Source organism: Megachile rotundata, chromosome 5 (genome assembly GCF_050947335.1).
Source record: "Megachile rotundata isolate GNS110a chromosome 5, iyMegRotu1, whole genome shotgun sequence".
NCBI classification, from domain to species: domain Eukaryota; kingdom Metazoa; phylum Arthropoda; class Insecta; order Hymenoptera; family Megachilidae; genus Megachile; species Megachile rotundata.
Window position 1 is genome coordinate 8,977,028 of NC_134987.1, and position 23,656 is coordinate 9,000,683.

The window sequence follows — 23,656 nt, forward strand, 5'->3', positions numbered from 1 at the left end:
AGGAAATCACATTACTTCAGTCAGAATCATCATCGATACTAACAAATAATTCAATCTAGTCGGTATTCCTCCATTTGCAATTATATTATAATTCGACCAGTCAACCTGTAAGGGAATCACACTACTTCAGTCAGAATCATCATCGATACTAACAAATAATTCAATCTAGTCGGTATTCCTCCATTTGCAATTATATTATAATTCGACCAGTCAACCTGTAAGGGAATCACGCTATTTCAGTCAGAATCATCATCGATACTTCAGTTATATAAAATTAATTAAGTCAGGAACTTTGGTGAATATAGAAACCCCACCGGTGACTCCAAATTGTACATAACAATATATGAAGCGACAGAAGAATCCGTCATACCAAGACATCCCAAGTGTTCCAAAGTAAAGGGATTTTGTCCGAAGGGTCCACGTGCAGCCACGTGCGATTGCAAGTACACGTGATCAAAATTTTTCGGCCGCGCGACAAAGTTTCAAAGCTCACGGCCACCGCCCCACCATTTTCCTCCGTTTCTCTCTCTTTCTGCTCGGCGAGTATGTGCTCAATGATTGTCATCGTGCAGCGTACGTACGCGTATGTAACAGAGAGAACATGTGCGAACTGCTCGACCTTGGTCCCACGCGGCCATTGGCCGGAACCAAAGGAAGCCGACCGTGCCGATTGGCCCGCTCGAGAGCTCTAAAACGAGCTCTAGCACGCGCGTGCAATGTGTTGATCGCACCGCGTGTGTGCCCGTAGGAATCTGGCAGCAAAATTCAGCTACGGAGGGGAACCAGCTCCTCGCACTTTGCATCGTCGACCTTGTCAGGCCATTGACCGTCGTTTTCGCCCCCTTGGCTCCTTTCTTTGTCGTTACACCGTGCCCGTTTCGCTAGAATCGCTCTCCTTATCTTGCGACCGGGTTTAGAACGATTTCAACTGCGTATCACCGATGTACGATCGATAGTGAACAAAGCTACGGAACATGCACGTGCTAGGTGGATGCTTTTGTCTTTTGATGCAGGGGGTTGCTTATTGTACCTTCTTGGTTACCTAACCTTCAGCTCATCACTGCTCCTCAAGATATTTGATTAACTATATATTCTAGGTGATATTATTTTATGTACCTGGATCTTGTTTACTGAGTATCTAGTTTCGTATTTTATTTACTAAGGATCTGTTAAAATTTCTATCTGATAAGTATCTGATCAAGTATTGCTACTATAATAAGTATTGATCTAATTAGTATTGATCATAAGTATCTGATCTGGTTAGGATTTTTATTTGTGACGTGTCTGGTCAAGTATTTTATTTATTGAGGATCTTCAGTATCTAGTTAAATATTTTATTTATTATTTTTAAGATTGTTCATATCCTAATGAGATGTTTTAAGTATAACAGAAGAAGCTATATCATTTTTTGAAAAATTTTGTACATGAAGGTACATATACATATGTACATGAAGGTGCAAAAATATTATTGCAATTTATAAAGTTTTGTAACATATCAATTCCTTGTAAATTCTAGGTATTCTCCTCGAAAATTAATTGTAGTACTTCTTATTTATTTACACACCTCATCGCTCTTAATTACAGATTTCCTGATAAAGTAACCACGTGTACTCGAAACATCGACTTTATTAAAAACGCGATAATTCTCCTTATAATATGATAATTTTAGATTAGCCAAATATAAGTTTAGCATGTCATTTGAAGCTAAAAATTGAATCTTACGGAAAGAATTTATTTTAACGATCTTACGTGCTCGAAGAGGCACGTAATTGTTTGGAGCAACTAATCATTGGTGAATGGAATTGCTCCGTAGCAGCTAACAGGAATGTAAACGTTTCCTTTTGATTCCATTGCTTCCACGTAGAGGTAGAGTAGGATTGATCGAGATAATTTAAACGTTGACAGTGTAAATTAACAGCGTTCCGCGTTTGAATTATGAACTGTTTTCACAGTTACAGTTATACTGCTTTGTCTAATGTTACCACGTCTAAGAACCGTAAGATAACGTTTGTAGTCATCGTTATCACACGATGTAAGCCGGAGATTTGTTCGCGTATTTTCTAACATTTAACACCTTAACTAATAGGACAACTTTCGAAACACAACTTCGGAACAGATTAATCTTTCGATTATAAATAAATGACAATTTCATGTCATGATAAAAACTCTCAATTAGATAAAATTTCCGATAAAAAATTGCAGTTTTATCTTCGTGAAAATATACACATAATATTATAACAACCTTGTGGAATTGATGTTGGTTAAAATGTGAACATGTCATGCAGTGTACTCTCATTTTATTTTCGTGACACTATCGTTCTTCACCTTATCTCCGTTAACTCTATCGTACATAGTTTGAAAACTTCGTAACACTTTGCAGACACAGTATTTCCAACTTCAAATTATTACAAAACAAGCACTCGCACATGGGACGTGTCGAAATCCGCTACTCGGTATGCAACTTTGGCGGTGTTTTTGAAAGCACATGTTTTCGACGCAAGGTGAATCAATGTCCCGATAAGAATCGGTGTCATTTTCGGCATAACAGGAATGAAATTTAATTTATGCCGCTTCCGGGTTCGTACAGCAACGTTAGACGTGCGCGGAGTAATAGAAAGATCGCGTACGATAGAAGAGGAAACGATGACCATCGTAGGAAACCGAAAAACCCTAGCCCATAAAACTGTTTACCAGCTGGCCTTGGAGTATGAATAGATTGCCCGCGAAGAGTGCATTGCTCCGTTGCGTAACTGCGCGCGTGTTATTTTGCAAGTTTCTTCGACCAGAAGGCTATAGACGTGAATTAATTTCTCATTCTCCGGCTAATGGATTTCATTAAGCGGATTCTGTCGACGATTGTCTACGTCTATTTACTTTATCATTGTTCCCTTGTTCCTTTCAATCGTTGTGACAACTATTGATAACGCAATAATCGTATTACGCTTCGTCGATCTTTGGCTGTTGGAAAATTCAGCAGCTTTTGGAATTTGTTCATTTTTATTTTTACGGAGGGAAGATTACGAAGTCGATATTTTGAAGCTTGGGATACTGAGGATTCTACAATTGCAAGATTTGGAAATTTAAAAAAACTTTTAAATTAGGGAACGTAAATGTGGAGTTGTATGAATGAAACTACAATCTTCAAAGTCTGAATGGTAAAATTTCTAAACTTCAGCAATATAAAAATGTTTGTAATAATACTAATAATTTGAAAAATTCAAGATATGGAAATTTGATAGAAGAATAATATATGATCAAAATTAATAATTGCTATCACCTCAGATCCTCCCACAATCATGACTATAATGCTCGAGACAAAAAGAATCTGGTTTCGGTCGAGAAAAGCGCGGTTATTACGGGTAGCTCTGGTTTCGGAAAATAGCTAGACGAAAACACATTCGCGTACTATTTTCGCTGCGTCGATCCACACAAAGGATGCGAGAATTCCAGGCACATGTTTCCGGGTCTTGGTTATGAGCTGTTGGCATCAGCGGTGGCATAAGCCGCGAACACGGTACGCAAAACGCCCACACACGCACACGCGACTGGGTCGTTGGCCCCTGCACACCACACATCTAGGATGTATGTATATTTGGCCCGCGATACCTGTAACCATTCATAGGATGCTATATTTGGCAGGTTGCAAATCTTCGACTTCTCATGCAACGTATCGGATAAGAAATTTAATCTTCCCGGATGAAAATGAAATTTTCTTCATAATTCATTTATCAAATTTTTGTAATCGGTCTGAAGTGGACATGATGTAGGTGATGAAGGTAATGATTAAGATGAAGAGGAATATGAATATAAATGTGGATATGAATATGAATATGAATGTGAACATCAATATGAAGAGTCATCAGATGAAGATGATGAAAGTATGATGAGAAAGATGAAGCTGAAACTGAAGTTGGAAATGATGAAGATGAAAGTGCAGATAATGAACAAGAGTGAAAAGACGATAAAAATGAAGGAGCTTATGATGGAAAAGATCAATACAAGGTTGAACATGATTTAGGTAAAAAGCGATGTACAAAAGACGAAGATGAATTTAAAGACGATGGTGAAGAAGCAGAAAATGAAGATCAAGGTGAACCCAAAATTAAAATAATAAACAAAAAGGAGAAAATGAAGAGAAGAAGATAAAGTTGAAATGAATTATACCAAAAAATCAAAGAATTCTGGCTTGTTCATAAACTGCGAGAGTAAAGAAACTCAAATACGAGATCGAGAGCGCAAATCTTGTTACGAAAAGATAATTTTGAAGAAGCTAGTGAACTGTTTACTTGCACGTGGAATATCGGAGGTTAGGTCTATAAAGGGTTCAGGGTTTGCTTCTTATTCTAAGAATCTTCCGAATATCAAGCAGCCTCGAAGAACTCGATACGCTTTAGTTAGGCGAGCCATTCCGAAAGGCAGGTGGTTTCGGCCACCTGGCTAGCTGTTCTCGCATGTCTTTCCCCTTTTTTTTCCTCTTGATTTCCTTATTCGAAGGATATCGTGTTATTGCGTCTCCTCTCATCTTCCTCGGTTCGTGCATAATCGAACGGTGACATGGTTTGTCGTTAGGGCTTGTCAGGTGCTCCTACATCGGTATTAGGTTGTACCTTGTTTTTCCAATCCTTCCGTTTCACTGCATCGAGCTCCTTCACGTGTTGGAGTATCATTTTAATTAGGCACAAGATGTGGTATAAAAACTTTCTCTCTCAACTGATGGTTCTTCTATATGTCCACTATTTCCAATCCTTCCGAAATAAATATTATTCATATTAACAATGTAGAAACGAATCATCACATTGCTTAACATTGCATATTGCTTAACATCGTATATTCCTATTTTTCACCGAGTGACCCTTTCGAATGAAAAATTACCCAGTTAGTTTTTGAGTATAATAGTAACGAGGTAAATGGTGGAACGGGCACCTGGTTAATATTCGTTGATCCAGGATTGTAGCATGAATTACGCCGCGTAAGCGGAGCGATGTTCGCAAGGGACTATGATAAAAATATTTTCCTCACGGATTTGTTCTACAACCTATGCGGCGCCGTATTCGTTAGACGAACTCCGATATCGTATTACGCGCACGTTACACTTGCGTACGTGAATTGTAAATTACGGAAGATCGTGTCCGAAGATGGCCTAGATATCCAGCGGGCTGCAAGAAAAGGGCATCGGACGTCAAGCTGGCGCTCTTTGCCTCCTTTATGCTCTCTCGCGGAGGGAAATAGAGAACATGAGGCGGTGAAAACAAAAAAAAAGGGTTCGACAGTCACCGCTTCCTTTGCACGCCAAAATTCCCGCGGTGCCCGGGCACCATGAAAGCCGTGAGAAAAAACGAGTAGAGAATAGAAACATGCACGGGTACCGAAAGTCGAGTAGTTCTTGGAAAACGCGAGCGTACAACCCTGGCCTAAGTAATCGTCCTTTGTTGGATATCCTCGTGGCGTTGTCCTTTGTTCGCGGTTTTATTCTGTCTTGTGATGATAAAAAATTTCACGGATTGCGAGTCCGATCTTCATACTATCAAGTATCAGTATGTTCCTGGATGTCACTAAATACCTGGACATCCTGATACCTCTATATCCAGATATTCTTAATGCCATGTATACCTAAGTCCATATGTGTGACTACATGTCTCTACATTCACATATTCTTAAATCATGTCTAGTTTCACATATCCTTAGATACATAGCTCTATATCATTATATCTTTAACTCACGGTATTCATATATCCCTAGATTCCTCTATCTATAGGTCTTCCATGTGTCCAGATCGCAACATCCTCAGATCCACAAATCCCCATATCCCTAAATTCTCACATCTCTTGATTCCCATTTCATTAGATTGCTATATTTCTGAATCACCACATTCCTAGATCCACATATTCCTAAATTCTTCCCCATAATTTCACATATCCCTAAATATCCCTAAAGGATAGAAAATATACCCCCAAACCTTATATGTCGAATTAAATTTGTGCAATGATCGACAAAGTAAGAAAATATCAATTAACTCCCATACCATTCAGAAATGTTTCCAAATGTTTTTCTTAATACTTGAACGTAAAGATAAGCTAACGTATATGTATTTTTGTATATGTTTCAGGAGTAACGTTCAAGGCACATAGGTTAATCCTCGCAGCATGCAGCAAGCACTTTCAAGAGCTGTTCGAAGGAATGCCTCCTTCTCCCGCGGGACTGATCGTTATTCTCGACGGGACGAGTGCCCACAATATGGCGTCCCTTCTCGAATTCATGTACCGTGGAGAGGTACACGTGTCCCAGGAATCCCTCAGCTCTTTCCTCAAAGCAGCCGAATGCCTTCAAGTATGCGACTTATTCCATCTCTCGAAAATAATTGCCCTAAATAGTAGTCACGTGTTCGAACGCGCACCGCGTACTTTGCATTCTTCGGGGGAACATCTTTTTTTTTATTTTTGGACACAATTAATGGCCGGTAGTTCCTGTTATAAACGGGAGTACGGTGAACGACCGTGTCAATGTTCTTTCGAACGGAAGATTTATTCGATATTGCTGCATATGCTTTAGATTCATTGTAGAAAATTAGAAAATATTATATTATGGTACTTGCGAAAAACTTTTGCTGTACTTGCGATACTTATGTCATCGATCTTATTTGATCTGTTGGATGAAGTACTTGTGAGAGATGTATCTACCTCAAATTTTTATTTTTCTCAAATTATTATTTCTAGATCTCTGTGTTCCCTTATGAATTTCTAAATTTTCCAAATTTCTATATTCTTAAATGTTGATATCTCTATATACTTCTATACTCAAGAATCACTTTATTTTCAAATATCAGTATCACCAAATATCTACATATACAAATTTCAATATCCTATATCTATATCTTTCATATTTCTATCTGTCCATTATCCTCAGTAGAAAAATGATCGATGATAGATCATTGAGAACGATAGACGATCGGTTAATTATTCACCAGAACATTTTCAAATGAAATGACTAAATGTAGACTAAACATGATACGAGTAAAAGAGAAATTTGATGAAATTGCAGGTGAAGGGTTTGTCCATCGAGCACGAGAAGCTGGCGGTAGCGCAGAGGCACGCAGCGGAGAACAGTAATTCGTCGACGGACGCGGGGGGTGGAAATGGCGGGGGTGGCGGTGGCGGAGGTGGCGGCGGAGGGGGTGGAAGCGGTAGCGGAAGTGGCGGTGAAAGCGGAAGCGGCGTCAGCGGTAACAGAAACGGCGGTGGCAGCGTCGGTGGCGGTGTGGGCGCCGGTATCGGTAGCGTCGCCGGTGGCGTCGGGGAAGTGAGCGATCTGGCCGAAACGGGTGAAGCGACCATGGTGAGAAACACCATGAAGAGGACCCCCACACCGGCCCCTTCGCCCGCCCCTGCGTACCCCGTGCCCAGTCTCTACTCTACCTCTCACTATTACGAAAGCCCGCCGAAAAGGCTGATGAGGTAAGCCCTTTTATCGTCGTGAAATTTTCAAATGTAACCAACCTTCCCGGCCTTCTAAGGCCGAATCGTGGCTCGCATTCCACCATTGATCGACCGTCACGCGATTAACCCTGCGGATACGTATATGGTCACACTCGAGCACGTTGCTAATGAGCGTTGATGATAATTGTCTCTCGTGTTTCATCTGACTCTATATATTCATTTATCTGGGATTAATATTAGGGTTGATTAGGGTTGGATCTTTTTGAACAAGTCTTTCCTCTCAGTTGTTATGTTGATTTTGATGGTAGTCTCAAAATATAAAGATAAAATTATGAAGTTGACATTTTTATTGGGTATATTATTGTTAGACATTCATATTCCATAATTATATTTATAAATCTGCAAAATGAAACTTAGTACATAGACAATGAATAGATTTAGTGTAGATTCGATAGTACGAAGACAGGTCTCAAATTGCATGATTTGTTTGCAAGTTTCGATCTACTGTAAGTGTACGTCATACTTTTGTGCATTTTTCCAGATCGCCGAGCGATGTTGATACTCTAGGAAGGGCGAGCGTGTTGCGCGACGGCACTGCTTTTCGGCCTGCATCAGCGCCACATCCGCTTATCCTGGAGAACCATTTCTATCAGCCATTCATCCACCCTTCGGAAACACCCGCACATCCTCACACAGCGCCACACACGCCCACGGAACTGGAACAAGAATTGGAACGAGCGAGGTCCGAGGAACGTAGCAATTGCGATCTCAAGGAAAGCGTAGCCGAAGGTGAGACTCTTTTTATCAATTAACCATTTGATGAGAAATTTGCCAACTGCAAATTTTAATACACTTTTGGTCATGAAAAATGACGATGTTCATATGGTTCATTATTCTTACTCTCATTAGTCTCTGATTATAATGTATCAAATGATAGGGGTTGTGTACCCTATTGGATTTTTCCACTACGAACGAATAGTTACACTTAAGTGATATCGGTGCAATGCTAAGCAAGTATAATTGAAAGCATAAGTTTATGATTAACAAAGTAATTGTATTTTGCAGATCTTCGAATAAAGCAGGAACCAGTAGCGTTGAGCGATCGGGAGAGGGCAGAAAAATTGGCGGAAAGACTGTCTGGCGAAGTATATTCCGGGGGAAGGGGGTTCGATAGTGGTCATTACGGTTCAAATTCGGATCAAATGCAACATGGAGGGCAAGTTGGCCACGCTATGGTGCCCTTACCGCCCGCTCATCCACCTACTCCTGATCTCAGCCCTGCACCCACCACCCCTGCTATGTGGAATACGAAGATCAACAAGGCTGGCACCGTTTCCACTCCAGATGGTGAGTCAGATCTAATCAATTCCCTTTACATCCAATTTAACAATTATACTCCTCATAATGATGTGGTTACATTGTATAATCACTATATATCTTGTATGACAGTCTTCAAAGTATATTTTTATGATGAGACTTATGAAGTGTACATCTCTAAATTTTAACATTATGTACACATGTTAATTTATTTAATTGATTTATTTATCAAATATGTGTACAAGTTTATTCTTTTACTGTATGATATTTATAAAATTTTCGGATCGAGGTAATTAAGTTCGGATGGAATATGAAAGAAATATAAAAAGAATATAAAAGAAATAACGTCACAGTTTTTACGTACAAGCAAGATAAATAAGGAGAGAGCAGAATTAAAAAAATTTGTATTATGGGCGATACAGTTTGCCAATTTACATACGATTGATACAGTTGTTGCTACCATAGTTAGTATAGTGATAAGCGTCATACAGGAGAGGAAAATTTCTTAACGGTCTAAATGATATATTAAATTCAACGAGTTAAGTATCTGGGAGATTATTTGATGTTTTAAGTTAATCTGAAGTAGAATTTGAGAATTTAAAGTTCAGAAATTTAAACTTTGGTAAAACTTAAAACATGAAAATGTGAATGCAAAAATTTCCGAGCTCGAAACGTTGAAAATGTCTAAATCTAAAGCTCGAAGTGTCTAAATCTGACGATTAAGAAACGAAAGCGAGTATTTTTAAAATGGCAAATTGTTAGATAAAAGAACATTGATCTCCGACGCTCTAATCCGCATTATCGCGTTATTTCTATTTCACCCGCGTTAAATAATTACGGATTAAGTCGATTCTCAATAAAAAACTGCGGCCACGATATCAGAAGGAAATAAATGTATCATCGATTACACAAGTTCGCTAAGCTCCTCGCAAACACAACACGTGTCTTTTGATTCATCGCGAACGATTACGTGGCGGCGAAAAATATTTCTTCCAAATTTATTTCTCATTAAAGTGAATTAATTACGAGAATCGTTGCTTATTTACATCGCGTCGATACCGATATCGTGTTTACAACCAGATCGCTCGAGTACGCGTGCAATTAAATCACCGCGATTCGGAGTAATTATTGCGATAATCGGTATCGTTGAACTTTCGAGAATTAGTTATAAACGAAATTGAGACGGTGACGTTTTATCTGGGCCAGTTGGAAGGCCTTTCCTAACGTTACCAAATGCACGACTAATCGTTGCATCATCGGTTGCACGTGGAGCTTTCTTGATGTTGCAACTTCTGTCTATTCGTTGGCCCCTCACAGTTATGTCGCTCTCATCTTTCACTCTCGAACTCTTACCGGTATCGAAAGAATGCAGTTATAACGCTCGTGTATCGATTGCAGGGCTATTTTGGGTACATGTTAAATATTTTCTGACATTACAATTCAAATTTCTTAACTTTTCAAATTTGTAAACTTGCCAACATATTCGTAAATTGCAAACATATTTGTAAACTTGCAAACATATTTGTAAACTTGCAAACATATTTGCAAACTGCAAACATATTTGTAAACTTGCAGCCCCAAATTTAAATTCAATTTGAAAGTTCCAAATTTATAAACTCACCATTTGTTTTCAATTTAACAATCCATAAACGTAAGTCAGAAATTCCTGAATGTCGAAATTTCCAAGATGACGAATTCAACTACGGAGAAACCTTCATATGGAGCATATCAAACGGGTACGATTACCCTCGTAAAGTCGTTCACGACCTCGTAGATCCCGAATCCCAGATATCTTCACACGTACATCACATTCAGCCTTCTCGTTAGAGCCCGAAAAAACAATTTCGGCAATCACCCCTTAAACGTCGCTTTAGCATCGTTACGTATCCTCCGTCGCGCAATTCGTCGTCGAGACTTTTTACCTTCGAAGATAAAAAGCGACAACGTTGAAAAAAAGGAGCAAGAGGGTCGGTCAGGATGTGCCTTACGACGATGTCGCTCGACTCGCCTTCACGGCGTGAACAAAGTGTACAAAGAGGATGCAGGCGACGGTGCAGCCATTGGGAACATCTTTTGCTCCGACGAGCATATCACGTAAAACGGGCCTAGGGTGGGCGAACAACACATAGAACCACACACACACAGAGACGACAGCGAGGATCGCTCGATGTGTCGCGGATGACGCTTTAACCATTTTTAATCGCTGCTAGATGAGCGAGCGTAACCCGCGACGGTAAAGAAAGAAGCGAACCGGCAACTAATGCAACACGGTTATTGACATTAAGCGTGCTCGAGCGGAGCGCACGACACGGGAAAAGGCGATACCTGTCGAAGCGAGATCCGTTGTGTCCACGGAAAAGGAAAAGACCAAGGAAGACGAGGGGCGAAAAAGAGCGGCCTTTTTCATAACGTTGGCGGCGCTCTTTCGTCAGCCGCTATCTCTCAAACAACTCGACAGGTTAGATGCGTCTTTGGAAATTTAGGATATTGGGTTTTAATTTGGGTTTAAATCTGGGAGCTTCAGACTTTGAAATTTGGGGACTTGGGGTTTTTAGATCGAGGGGGAGCATTTGGAGGTTTGGGTATTTGGAAATTTAGGTATTGGAGGATGTGGACATTTGGACATTTGGGAGTCTTGAGATCTATAGTCGTAGTTTTGGGAATTTTGGAGATTTGTAGATTTGGGAGATTGAAGTTGAAATATTTGAGGATTTGGAGTTTTGGAACCTGAAGTATTTGAACACATGGGAGTTTTGGAATTTGAAGATTCAGAACTTGGAAGATGTGGAAATCTGCATGTTTAGTAACTTGGAGATCTTCAAACTTTTAGTAACTGCAAGAAATTTTGAGAAAGTTCCAATTTTCTCAAAGTTCCAATTTTATAAAAAGTCATAAGTTCAAACCTCCTAATTTACAAATACCCAAATAACAATTTCAAGATTCACAAAATTCTTAAAATTCTAAAAACTTCTAAAATTCCCAGTCTTCCAAATTTTCAAATTTCTTAAGTTTCGAAGGTGTCCCTCTTCATTCACATTGACCGAGTATCACCCGAGCGAAGCCAACAAAAACTAATGATTCCCTGGATCCCACGATGAAACGAAACTAACGGCCACGAGATTGTTGGACCATTCTATTAAAGTACAGTTATGCTAGCTTTGATTTTGTCGTTAGGAGTTAGGTGAATGTTAGTGACTCGCTATGGTTTCTGGCATCGCTAGAAAGCGAACGGTTCTGTTTCGCTCTTCCGGGTGGCCAACATTCTCCAACTGGAACTTCAGGTGATAAATGATACGATTTAACTCTATTTGTGGATGGGAGTCTTAGCGAAAAAATGGTTTGATATGTATGCTATCGTTTTAGAATGTTTCTTCTATGTAAAGTGTTTTTGAACTTCTCTAAAATCTTAATGGTAGATGTGAAACCTTGATAATATTATTAACAATCATTTTCTGATTGAATTGTTTAAATTGTTCATTTAGTATAACAATAGTTCCTAAGTGTTAGATTGTGAAGTTTTAATGATGATAATAATAATCATTTTCTGATTGAATTGTTTAAAATATTCATACAGAACAATATTAGTTCTTCTATCAGTTTTGTACAAGTTTTTAATATTTTTCTTAGAGGAGTTCCATATTAATTCACACTCATATGATCAGGTTTAATGCAATAAGATACAAATACTCGTTGACTAAATCTATAATTTTATACATGTGATGTATAGATGTAGTGAGACAGATAATAGTGACAATTAGATGAAAGTAGAACAGTAAGACAGTAAAAATACCTTCGAGTGCAAAGGGTTATACTTTCTCTTGACTGTCACTGTACCGCAGCGAAAGATTTAGCAAAGGCGTACAGTAACTAGGTTTACCAGTTCAACAAACACTTTCAGATCAAAAATAAATTACAACAATTAATCAACAGGGGAATTCACATATTTCTCCATGTGAACAAAAGTTAAAATTTGAACAGAAACATCTCAATAATTTCTATAATTTAAACTGAGATGCAGACCTAAGAATAATTCACATAACTCTATCTGAACAAAAGTTAAAATTTAAACAGAAACATCTCAATAATTTCTATAATTTAAACTGAGATGTAGACCTAAGAATAATTCACATAACTCTATCTGAACAAAAGTTAAAATTTGAACAGAAACATCTCAATAATTTCTATAATTTAAAATGAGATGCAGACCTAAGATTAATTCGCATAACTCTATCTGAACAAAAGTTAAAATTTGAACAGAAACATCTCAATAATTTCTATAATTTAAATTGAGATACAGATCTAAGACTAATTCACATAATTCTCCACTTAAACAAAAGCTAAAACTTGACCAGAAACTCAATAATTTCTATAATATAAAATAAGATGCAGATGCGTCATTTTAGCGTAAATTAAACATCGAGTGACTCAAAAACGATCAATCAAAATCGCATTAAAATTTCTACAAGGTTTTCTCTTTCGTCGAATATTACAGAAAAAGTGACGTGTCTTGTGCCGGGAAAGTCGACACGCAACGTCGTTGAATAATAAACGAAGAAGGACTAGAAATTGCTCTCGCCAGGCGGTGGTTTCAAGTCGATGCACCACGACACCATATTCGTTTCGTTCTATTCCTTTTTCTTCGGCTTCTTCCTTCCGAGGCACACACCAATCCTGTTGCAATTTTGCGCACGTGCCTCGTTAAAGTTTCAGCGAAGCGTGCACGCGCGCGACCCACGCCGGAAACGTTCGACCACTTTGACTCCTGCTAGCATTCTGAAACATTAATTCGTCGTTTCCGACTATTAATTTCGTATGCGGATCGTTCAGACGCGACGTCTGTGCTTTCGTGTTCGAAAAAATGTCAGACGATTGTAAGAAGGTTTGCAAATGGATGTTTGCAGGAGGCTCGCGTTATATTGCCATTTTTATGTGAAAGTTGAGTTGTGAGGTTGAGATGGTGAGGTATAGTATGGGCGAAAGATTCTTGGTGACTGAGGTTTTGTTAATGTGAGTTGGATGGGAGTTGGCGCTTGTTATATGGTCGGATGTTTGGGTGATAGTTGTGGGGTTGGCAAGGGTATTTAGAGTGAATATTATTAGGGTGTGGGTAGGAAGTTTGGGGTTGGAGATTTGGGGAATTGAGAATTTGGAAATTTGGGAATTTGGGAATTTGGGACTTGTGGAATTTAGAAATTTGAGAATTTGGGACTTGTGGAATTGGAAAATTATGGAATTTGGGACTTGTGGAATTTGGAAATTTGAGAATTTGGGACTTATGGAATTCGGAAATTATGGAATTTAGGACTTGTGGAATTTGGAACTTGTGGAATTGGAAAATTATGGAATTTGGGACTTGTGGAATTGGGAAATTATGGAATTGGGGACTTGTGGAATTGGAAAACTATGGAATTGGGGACTTGTGGAATTTGGAACTTGTGGAATTGGAAAATTATGGAATTGGGGACTTGTGGAATTGGAAAATTATGGGATTTGGGACTTATAGAATTGGGAAACTGTGGAATTTGGAAATTTGAAAATTTGGGGCTTGTGGAATTGGAAAATTATGGAATTGAGGACTTGTGGAATTGGAAAATTATGGAATTTGGGACTTATAGAATTGGGAAACTGTGGAATTTGGAAATTTGAGAATTTGGGGCTTGTGGAATTGGAAAATTATGGAATTGAGGACTTGTGGAATTGGAAAATTATGGAATTGGGGACTTGTGGAATTGGAAAATTATGGAATTTGGGACTTAAAGAATTGGGAAACTGTGAAATTTGGAAATTTGAGAATTTGGGGCTTGTGGAATTGGAAAATTATGGAATTTAGGACTTGTGGAATTTGGAACTTGTGGAATTGGGAAATTATGGAATTCGGAACTTGTAGAATTAAGAAATTTGAGAATTTGGAAATCTGAGAATTTGAACCTTCATAGATTTGTAAATTTGTAACATAACTCATAACTCTAAATATATTGCCAGCTACATCAGTTTTCCAGCACTAAAGATACACCTCTCCCAATATAACAGAAGTGAAATATAGCAACAGCTGTGCATTGTTGACGTGTAACTTTATATTGATTATGTGAGTGATGTAAGCCTGAACTTTCTATCTTATGTCACTGATCACCGTTAATTCATACATGAAGCACGAGTACATTATAATTATCATATCGATCTGAACGAATCATGATGCTATGAACTTTGAGACCCGAAATATTTCCAAAGCATTCTCATTAAGTATACTCTAACATTTGAACTTTGTCTAATATTACAATTATTTGTATCCGTTTAAAATTCTTGATATTGACCAATCATATGATGATTGATTAACACTGGACCCAGATTAACACCGGTACCAGATGGCTCATAACCGATTCACACGTTTCTTATTTTAAATTATAATATTTATTAAGATTTTTGTAATTTGTGTTTTCATGAAATCTTGAAATCTGTTTTTGAAATAAAAATCTTGATTTTTGTGGAGATAATTAACCCCTTGTCATACAATTTATTTGCCAGATTCGTTGGTCAAAACTAACTGTTCATAATTGTAATATTAAAAAACAAAACAATGAAAATTAAAATGTGAGAATTTTATATTCAGCATTTTTAACTATACAAATTTTGTAATTGGATCTAATTTTCAAGTTGAAGAGTATTAAAAATTGTAGCAAGGTCCTGTCACATTTGAGTTTGTAAGTGAGTTGTGTTTTATCTTCTGTTCATTCTTTTATTTATTTTTTTTTTATTTCAAAGGTTTTATAACATTCGAACTGTGAGTGAGTTTGATTAGGTTTTATCTTCAGTTCATTTTTTTTGTTATTTATTTTTTTTTACTTTAAAGTATATATGCATTATGCACAGTTCTTTACTACTAAACAAAAACAACCCTCACCGTTAAACAAACCATTATACAATTCACAAAATATCAACCCACCTCGAAGGTACAATAAAATATTTGTACCTTTTTCTCCGCTATTTTAATTAGCTTGAATCTTCCTTACGTTCTTCCTTACGATCACGTGCAGGTCCGGTCGATTTGGAAAAGGTTCAAGAATACCTAACACGAGCCGATTTAGGCCACCGTTTCTAAGAAGCGATTAGTCCTCGATTCTCGCAACGCGCGAACCTCGAAACCGGGTTTAACCTCCAAATGTTGGGAATCATTGCACAATGCAGTAACAACGCGAAATTCTTTACATGTTCTTTACAGAAAACCTTCTCAGCATTGTGTCTTTTTACACGATTACATAAGTCTGTCCTGCATTGTAATTACACCACTCATGATACTGCTTTGTGCAATCCTGGTATTGTGGAGGCAAATGTTATTTATATTTAAATTTGGGAATCTTGGATTTGAAGAAGATTTTGGGAAATTTGGGGAGTTTGAGGAATTTGAGAATTTGGGGAATTCGGGGGTTTGAAAATTTAAGGGTGGAAATTTGGGGATTATGGAATTTGGGGAATTTGAGAAATTGGGGGTTTGAGAATTTAAGGCTGGAAATTTGGGGAATTTGAGAAATTGGGGGTTTGAGAATTTAAGGGTGGAAATTTGGGGAATTTGAGAAATTGGAGGTTTGGAAATTTAAGGGTGGAAATTTGGGGAATTTCAAAAATTGGGGGTTTGAGAATTTAAGGCTGGAAATTTGGGGAATTTGAGAAATTGGGGGTTTGAGAATTTAAGAGTGGAAATTTGGGGAATTTGAGAAATAGGGAGTTTGAAAATTTAAGGGTGGAAATTTGGGGATTATGGAATTTGGGGAATTTGAGAAATTGGGGGTTTGAAAATTTAAGGGTGGAAATTTGGGGATTATAGTATTTGGGGAATTTGAGAATTTGAAGATTTGGAAATTTAAGGGTGAAAATTTGGGGATTATGGAATTTGGGGAATTTGAGAATTTGGGAGTTTTGAAATTTAAGGGTGGAAATTTGGGGAATTGGGAATTTGGGGGTTTGGAAATTTGGAAAATTTGCAAATTTGGGTAGTGAAAGTTTAGAAATTAGAACTGCAGATCACGATTCCTACTTATTCCCCGACTTGTGAAATGTAATTTTCCAACGTTCATAAAAATGCTTCTATCAGGAATCGTCTCCAATCAACAGTGAATTAAAGTTCCATTTGAAGGTAACTTTTTTTTGGGAAGACGCGAGAAAATGTTGAGTTCCCCCTCGGAGATGAAGAAGCAAGAAGGCTTTGAATGAATTATGGGTATAGACCGTTGGATGTTTTTTTAAGAGAGGATGCGAAAGGCTGGTTCCTATGTGTGTCATGGCCAAAGTGGCCCCGGTATGTTTTAGAAACTGTTAGAAAAGTTTCGTTGACTCTCGTTCACGGGCTGCAAATTATCGCTAGAGAGAATTTGTTTGACTGACTCGCACCTAAGTACTTTCATAACTTCCTCAAACTAATCTCTCGGAGCTATGTGAAATTCTTCGCCTTAATTGATCTGCCTAACATGGCTAATACGCTCTTTTGTTTTTACCGGCTTCCTCATTTGCATTTACCGCCTGAATTGTTTTCGTTATTTTTGGAGATACAAGGACGCTTTTGGGAGAAGTTAATCGATCGGTCATGATACAGCAAATTAGGTTTTTGTGGTTTTCGAAGGGGCATTGTGCAAAGAGATTTATTTGGAGATCTCAGAATGGTTTAGAAATTTTTATTTTGGAATTTATACATTTTTGTGTGGAGTTTGTGGTTTTTAAGTTTTACGAGTTTTAAGTTTATGAATTTTCAAATTTCTAAATTTAAAAATTTCCAAACCCCTGAATTCATAAATTCCCCAAATTCCATAATCTTCAAATTTCCAAACTCCCAAATTCTCAAATTCCCCAAATTCTATAATCCTCAAATTTCCACCCTTAAATTTCCAAACCCCTAAATTTCCAAATTCCCCAAATTTCCACTCTTCCCAAATTTCCCATCTCCCCAAATTTCCAAATCTCCAAATTTCCACTTTCCCCAAATTTCCAATCTCCCCAAATTTCCAAACCCCCAAATTTCCCATCTCTCCAAATTTCCAATCTCCCCAAATGTCCAAACCCCCAAATTCTCAGATCTCCCAAATTTCAACCCTCAAATTCTCAAATCTCCCAAATTTCAACCCCCAAATTTCCACTCCCGAATTTCCAAATCCCCCAAATATCTCCCAAAATAACAGTAAAATATATAAGACCAGTTTAGTACAGGAAATCTAACCGAAAGAGTTGCACAGCTCGCATTAAAGTTTATCGGTCACAGACGATGTTTTCGGACTGTACACATCGTTTGCACACGTGTTATTTATTAAATATGATCGAAGCAAATGCGTGGGCGTCATCTTCGTTGACTTTGTTAGAAGTACCAGGGAAATCCAACATGTCAACCATCCCTAGGACTTGTATTGATCGACAGCACGCACTATTGTGCAGGAGAATCGTTCTAACCAGAATTAGAAACTGTTTCTTCCGTATTACGGTTCCTGATAATAATCCAATTGCTTCATGATTTATCTAAATCCAGTTTGGATTAGTTTTATCGACGTTTGAAATAATAATCGATCGAATAATCGATCAGTCGATGTTCTCTGTGGAAGATTTATTTTTCGATAGTTGATGAGTGATGTAGTTTGAAGGCGTTGAACTTTTAGTTTCATTAACTATTTTGTCAAAATTATATTTTTTAAATTATTTATAATTATGTTTTTATTATAGTACTTTTAAAATGATAATTTTTATGAAGTGTGTGCTTCAGCATGCTGAAAAATTTTTGTTTTGAATATTTGCATATTTGAAAATTGTTCAGCTTTCTAATTACTATCTTTCTACATTTTTTAACTTGATAATTTGAAAATCTTCAAATCTTCGAATTTCAAAAATTTATACATGTTTGAATATTTTTAAATTTGAACATGTTCAAGTCTAATAGTCAACAAAGTTTGAAAGATTATAAAACTATAAATTATTAAGTTTCTATGTTTCAAACCTTGATTTTATAATTTGAAAAATTTATGACCAAAATACTGAATGAAATTAAAATAATAATTAAGAAGTTATGTAAAATGAAAAAGCTAAATAAAAAATCATACTTCCAAAAATTAAATCAAGACATTAATTAAATAATTAAAAATCAGTATGACTCAAAATAAAAAATCGAGAAATGCATGAATCGTCAAATCGATAGCGTGCAGAGTAGCCACGTGTGCTATCGAGATTGCAACGATTGCACGTATGATTTATCGCAAGCAACGTGTTAGTTTGCGGTTTGGATGTAGAGTGGACGCGTAATCACTCAATTGGTCAGTGATAACGCACAATCTTTCAGTTACATACTCTTCCAAGACGATCATACTAAACTGCGGATTGCTCGCGCTATTTTTGTCCGCACGCGTGCTTTTCGTTGCACGTATTGTTTCTACATATAACACACGTATGTTTCGAACACACGTGCGCACAAACACCGACTCTCACGCAACACGTTCACGCTGTTAACCGTTAGACCTCCTGATAACATGAAGAGTGGGTCTCGTGCAATGCCGAATTCGGGTCACGAAATATTTCACGATAATACCGTCAGAGGGCCTAATGGTATCAACCGACCTGATAAGCGATGTGTATCTGACCATCAAGAGGTATGCTTCATTCTTCTGGGAATCAAATATTCAGTGAATACTGTGTTTTGAGAAAAGTGCTGGGAGTTTTTAATTGGAGGAATTGAGGATCGATTGTAGTTTGAAAATGGGATGGAGAGTGGGGGTGGATCTAGGTGTATATTAAGTTTGCAAGTTTTGGAAGGTTTAGTGATGCGGAATGAGATAGTCTGTAATTTCTAAATGGCTAAATTCTCAAATTCCTCAAATTCCCTAATCCCCTTTTCACCCTTGTATTTTCAAACTCCCCAATTTCCAGAACTTGAATTTCCACTCTCCCCAAATTTCCAAATCTCCAAATTTCCACTTTTCCCAAATTTCCAATCTCCCCAAATTTCCCATCTCTCCAAATTTCCATTCTCCCCAAATTTCCACTCTTCCCAAATTTTCAATCTTCCTAAATTTCCCATCTCTCCAAATTTCTACTCTCCCCAAATTTCCACTCTTCCCAAATTTCTAATCTTCCCAAATTTCCCATCTCCCCAAATCTCCAAATTTCCACTTCCCCAAATTTCCAATCTTCCCAAATTTCCAAACCCCCAAATTTCCCATCTCTCCAAATTTCCACTGTCCCCAAATTTCCAATCTTCCCAAATTTCCAATCGTCTCAAATTTCCAATCTCCCCAAATTTCCAAATCTCCAAATTTCCACTCTCCCCAAGTTTCCAAATCTCCAAATTTCCACTCTCCCCAAGTTTCCAAATCTCCAAATTTCCACTTTCCCCAAATTTCTAAACCCCCAAATTTCCCATCTCTCCAAATTTCCACTCTCCCCAAATTTCCCAAATTTCCAAATTCTCGTCTCCCAAAATTTCCAACCCCCAAACTCCTCCGCATCCAAATTTCCAAACTTCCTATTTCCCTAACAAACTCAAATCGATTACCAAATATCTCCCCAGAAATAAAACACCCAGTTATACAACCAAAAATCTTTCTCAACGAAACTCTTCACCCTCTCAGAATTATTGTAATTAGCCCTAAAATTCAAGCCATATCGAAATCATTTGTAACTCCGTATCGCGAAAGCTATTCATCATATCCCCAAAAGTTCGCGAAGCACATAAATCACGGTACCGATCCGGTAACCGGTGATAATTCTAGTTTCATATCGTTGCATCGTGGGCAAAGGGAAGTTGCGTGTCGGGTTTTCGTGCAACGTTCGTGAACGCGTTTGCACGAACTTTGACACGCGACCGTCAGATAGCGCTCGATCGCGAACGCAATTGTGTGCGCGCGCGCACGCTCCAGGCGCGTATATTTTTGGGGGTCGAAGGGTGGGGGGAAAGTTTAGGTGGAAATGGACGACAGCCAGGCGTGGGTGCAAATTTACTGCAGCGCTCGCGATTCCGCAATGTCGGTCGAATTCGACGTATTTCATGCGACCGGCCACGCAACGGTATTGAGTGGGGGGTAGATATACTAGCTGTTCGAAAATTATCTGCAGTAGAATGCCGTGTTATCGGCACTTGCGAGGCTGCGGAACTGATGCCATCGAAATTTAACCATTTCGTAACAGTTTGACCAACTGTCTTCTGCAGTTTAATTAAACGCTGAAATTATTCAAAACTTAAGTTAAATTGCTACAAACTTAATTTATATAATTGGAGGTTTAAGTATGTTAAAAACGAGCTTACGTAATTGGTTGAGCGAATTTTTTTAGGTGGAGGAATAATTAAATTTATGTAATCGAAGCATCATTTAAATTAAAGATAACTAAAGGATATACTGAGTTTTTATAATTAATGATAATTAAAGAGTTAATTTTCATAATTAAGGAGATGATTTAATTTATATGATTATTGATGAAGTTTTTGTAATTGAAAGATCGAGTAAATTTATTTAATTATAGGATCAATTAAATTTATATAATTAAAGGCTCAACTAAAACTATATAGCTGCAGGATCAGTTTCGCGGATCCTGCAGTTTTAAGGGTTCAATTAAAATTGATTAATTAGAAGATCAATGAAGTTCATGTAATTATAGGAATAATTAAATTGAAATAATTAACGGATTAATTAAATGCACATGATTGAAGGATTAATTAAACGTACGTACATAAGAGATTTTATACAATTATAAGAAACGATGAATATAAATTTCCAAAAAAGTTCAGAATAAAATTGAAAAAAGAATATATAAATCAGACAACCAAATGAAATCACAAGAATTACTATTATGTATAAAATTGCAATTCAATGAAATTGAATGAAATTCATTGAAATTCAATGAAAACAACAAATGTGTGATTAAAAAAAAAAAGAATCATAATTGTATGAGAATGGTTGAGCTTTGATGAATTACAACAGTTTACCGAATCGAATGCACCGAGAATTTTGCAGTGTCCAATGCGTGGGGTGCCGAATTTCGTAGAGCCGAGCCTACCACGGCACCTACCAATCAATAAATGAATGCGTGCGTGCACGGACAGTGGTCGTGTGCGTGTGTGTGTGTGTGTGCGTGTGCAACTCGGTGCTCGGTTGTGTGAGTGCACGTGCCGCCAAAAGTTCGTGAACGCGCAAGGTTTGCGTGCTTCCCGGTTGTTTGTGTGCACAACTACGCGTACGAGGACCGAGCGTAAACCGTGCCTGCACCTATATACGCTGCTACACAAAAGTAGCCGAAAACTTGTGCGGATATCACTGAAACACGTTTCAAGTATAACACTTTTATTACTGTATTATATTCTGCATATTCAACGCAGACATGCATTTATATGTCTTTGAATCAACGAAACAATGAAATCAGTGAAACATATGCAAATATGATATTTGTACTGCATTATATTTTTATGCAAGAATGTATTTTGTATATTTAACGTAGATCAGAATTATTGACTGTTATTATTGATATAAGTATTTATCAGTTGACAGGAAATGAGCATACATTTCCGTAAATAGCAGTACGCTTGACATGTGTTCGTTTATAGCTGAAACTGCATTCTTCTATGTCTGATTCAAATTCTCCTTTTGTACCGCTTTCACTACGTGCTTTCACTACGTAACACATGTTCACCGTTGTGTTTCGAGGGTCTGTATCTCTGCTTTTTGATATTGCTATATTTCTGTGTTCCTGTGTGCCTCAACCTTCAAAGCCTTACATTTTCATATCTTCAGATTAGCACTACTTTTGCATTTCTATATTTCTTGATAGTTTGTTCTTAGATCTTCTTATTTCTAGAGCAGGATACCTCTGCAACGGGATATCCTTGGATCCCACATATACTGATATTTTTAGGCCACGATATTCGTAGAGCTCGGTATCCTTAGAGTTGATATCTTTAAGTCTGTATACTTGCATTCAGATATTCTTGTATTACGATATTCTTAGAGTTTAATGGCTGTACATCCTGATGTTCCTACAGTCCATATCCATGCATTCCAATACCTCTACGTACCGATATCTCTACATTCCCATATCCATGCATCACGATATCCATACAGTCCATATCCCCGCATCCAATACCTCTACATTCAGATATCTCTACATCCCCATATCCATGCAGCGTAATACTTCTACGTACCGATATCCCTACATCCCCATATCCATGCATCCCAATACCTCTACATGCCAATATCCCTACGTCCCGATATCCATGCATCCTAATACCTCTACGTACCGATATCCCTACATCCACATATCCATGCATCTCAATACCTCTACTTGCCAATATCCCTTCGTCCCGATATCCCTATGTCCCAATATCCCTACGCCCGATATCCATGCATCCTAATACCTCTACGTACCGGTATCTCTACATCTCCATATCCATGCATCCCAATACCTCTACATGCCAATATTCCTTCATCCCGATATCCCTACGTCCCGATATCCCTACGTCCCGATATCCCTACGTCCCAATATCCCTACATCCACATATCCATGCATCCCAATACCTCTACATGCCAATATCCCTTCGTCCCGATATCTCTACGTCCCGATATCCCTATGTCCCAATATCCCTATGTCCCAATATCCCTACGTCCCGATATCCATGCATCCTAATACCTCTACGTACCGGTATCTCTACATATCCATATCCATACATCCCAATACCTCTACATGCCAATATCCCTTCATCCCGATATCCCTACGTCCCGATATCCCTACGTCCCGATATCCCTACGTCCCGATATCCCTACGTCCCGATATCCCTACGTCCCGATATCCCTACGTCCCGATATCCCTACGTCCCGATATCCCTACGTCCCGATATCCCTACGTCCCGATATCCCTACGTCCCGATATCCCTGCGTCCCAATACTCCTGCCTCCCCA

General features: G+C 38.0%; 1 protein-coding gene across 7 annotated transcripts in view; it reads left to right on the top strand.

The window, feature by feature from the left end:
* The window catches only part of chinmo (Chronologically inappropriate morphogenesis), a 78,989-nt gene that overhangs the window by 34,598 nt on the left and 20,735 nt on the right, over window positions 1-23,656 (top strand). For all 7 annotated transcript variants that reach the window (XM_076531913.1, XM_076531914.1, XM_076531911.1 and 4 more), the window contains 4 exons: window positions 6,107-6,327; window positions 7,039-7,451; window positions 7,975-8,222; window positions 8,499-8,780. In XM_076531913.1, the coding sequence (XP_076388028.1) occupies window positions 6,107-6,327; window positions 7,039-7,451; window positions 7,975-8,222; window positions 8,499-8,780 (1,164 nt within the window). The remainder of the gene's footprint in view (window positions 1-6,106; window positions 6,328-7,038; window positions 7,452-7,974; window positions 8,223-8,498; window positions 8,781-23,656) is intronic.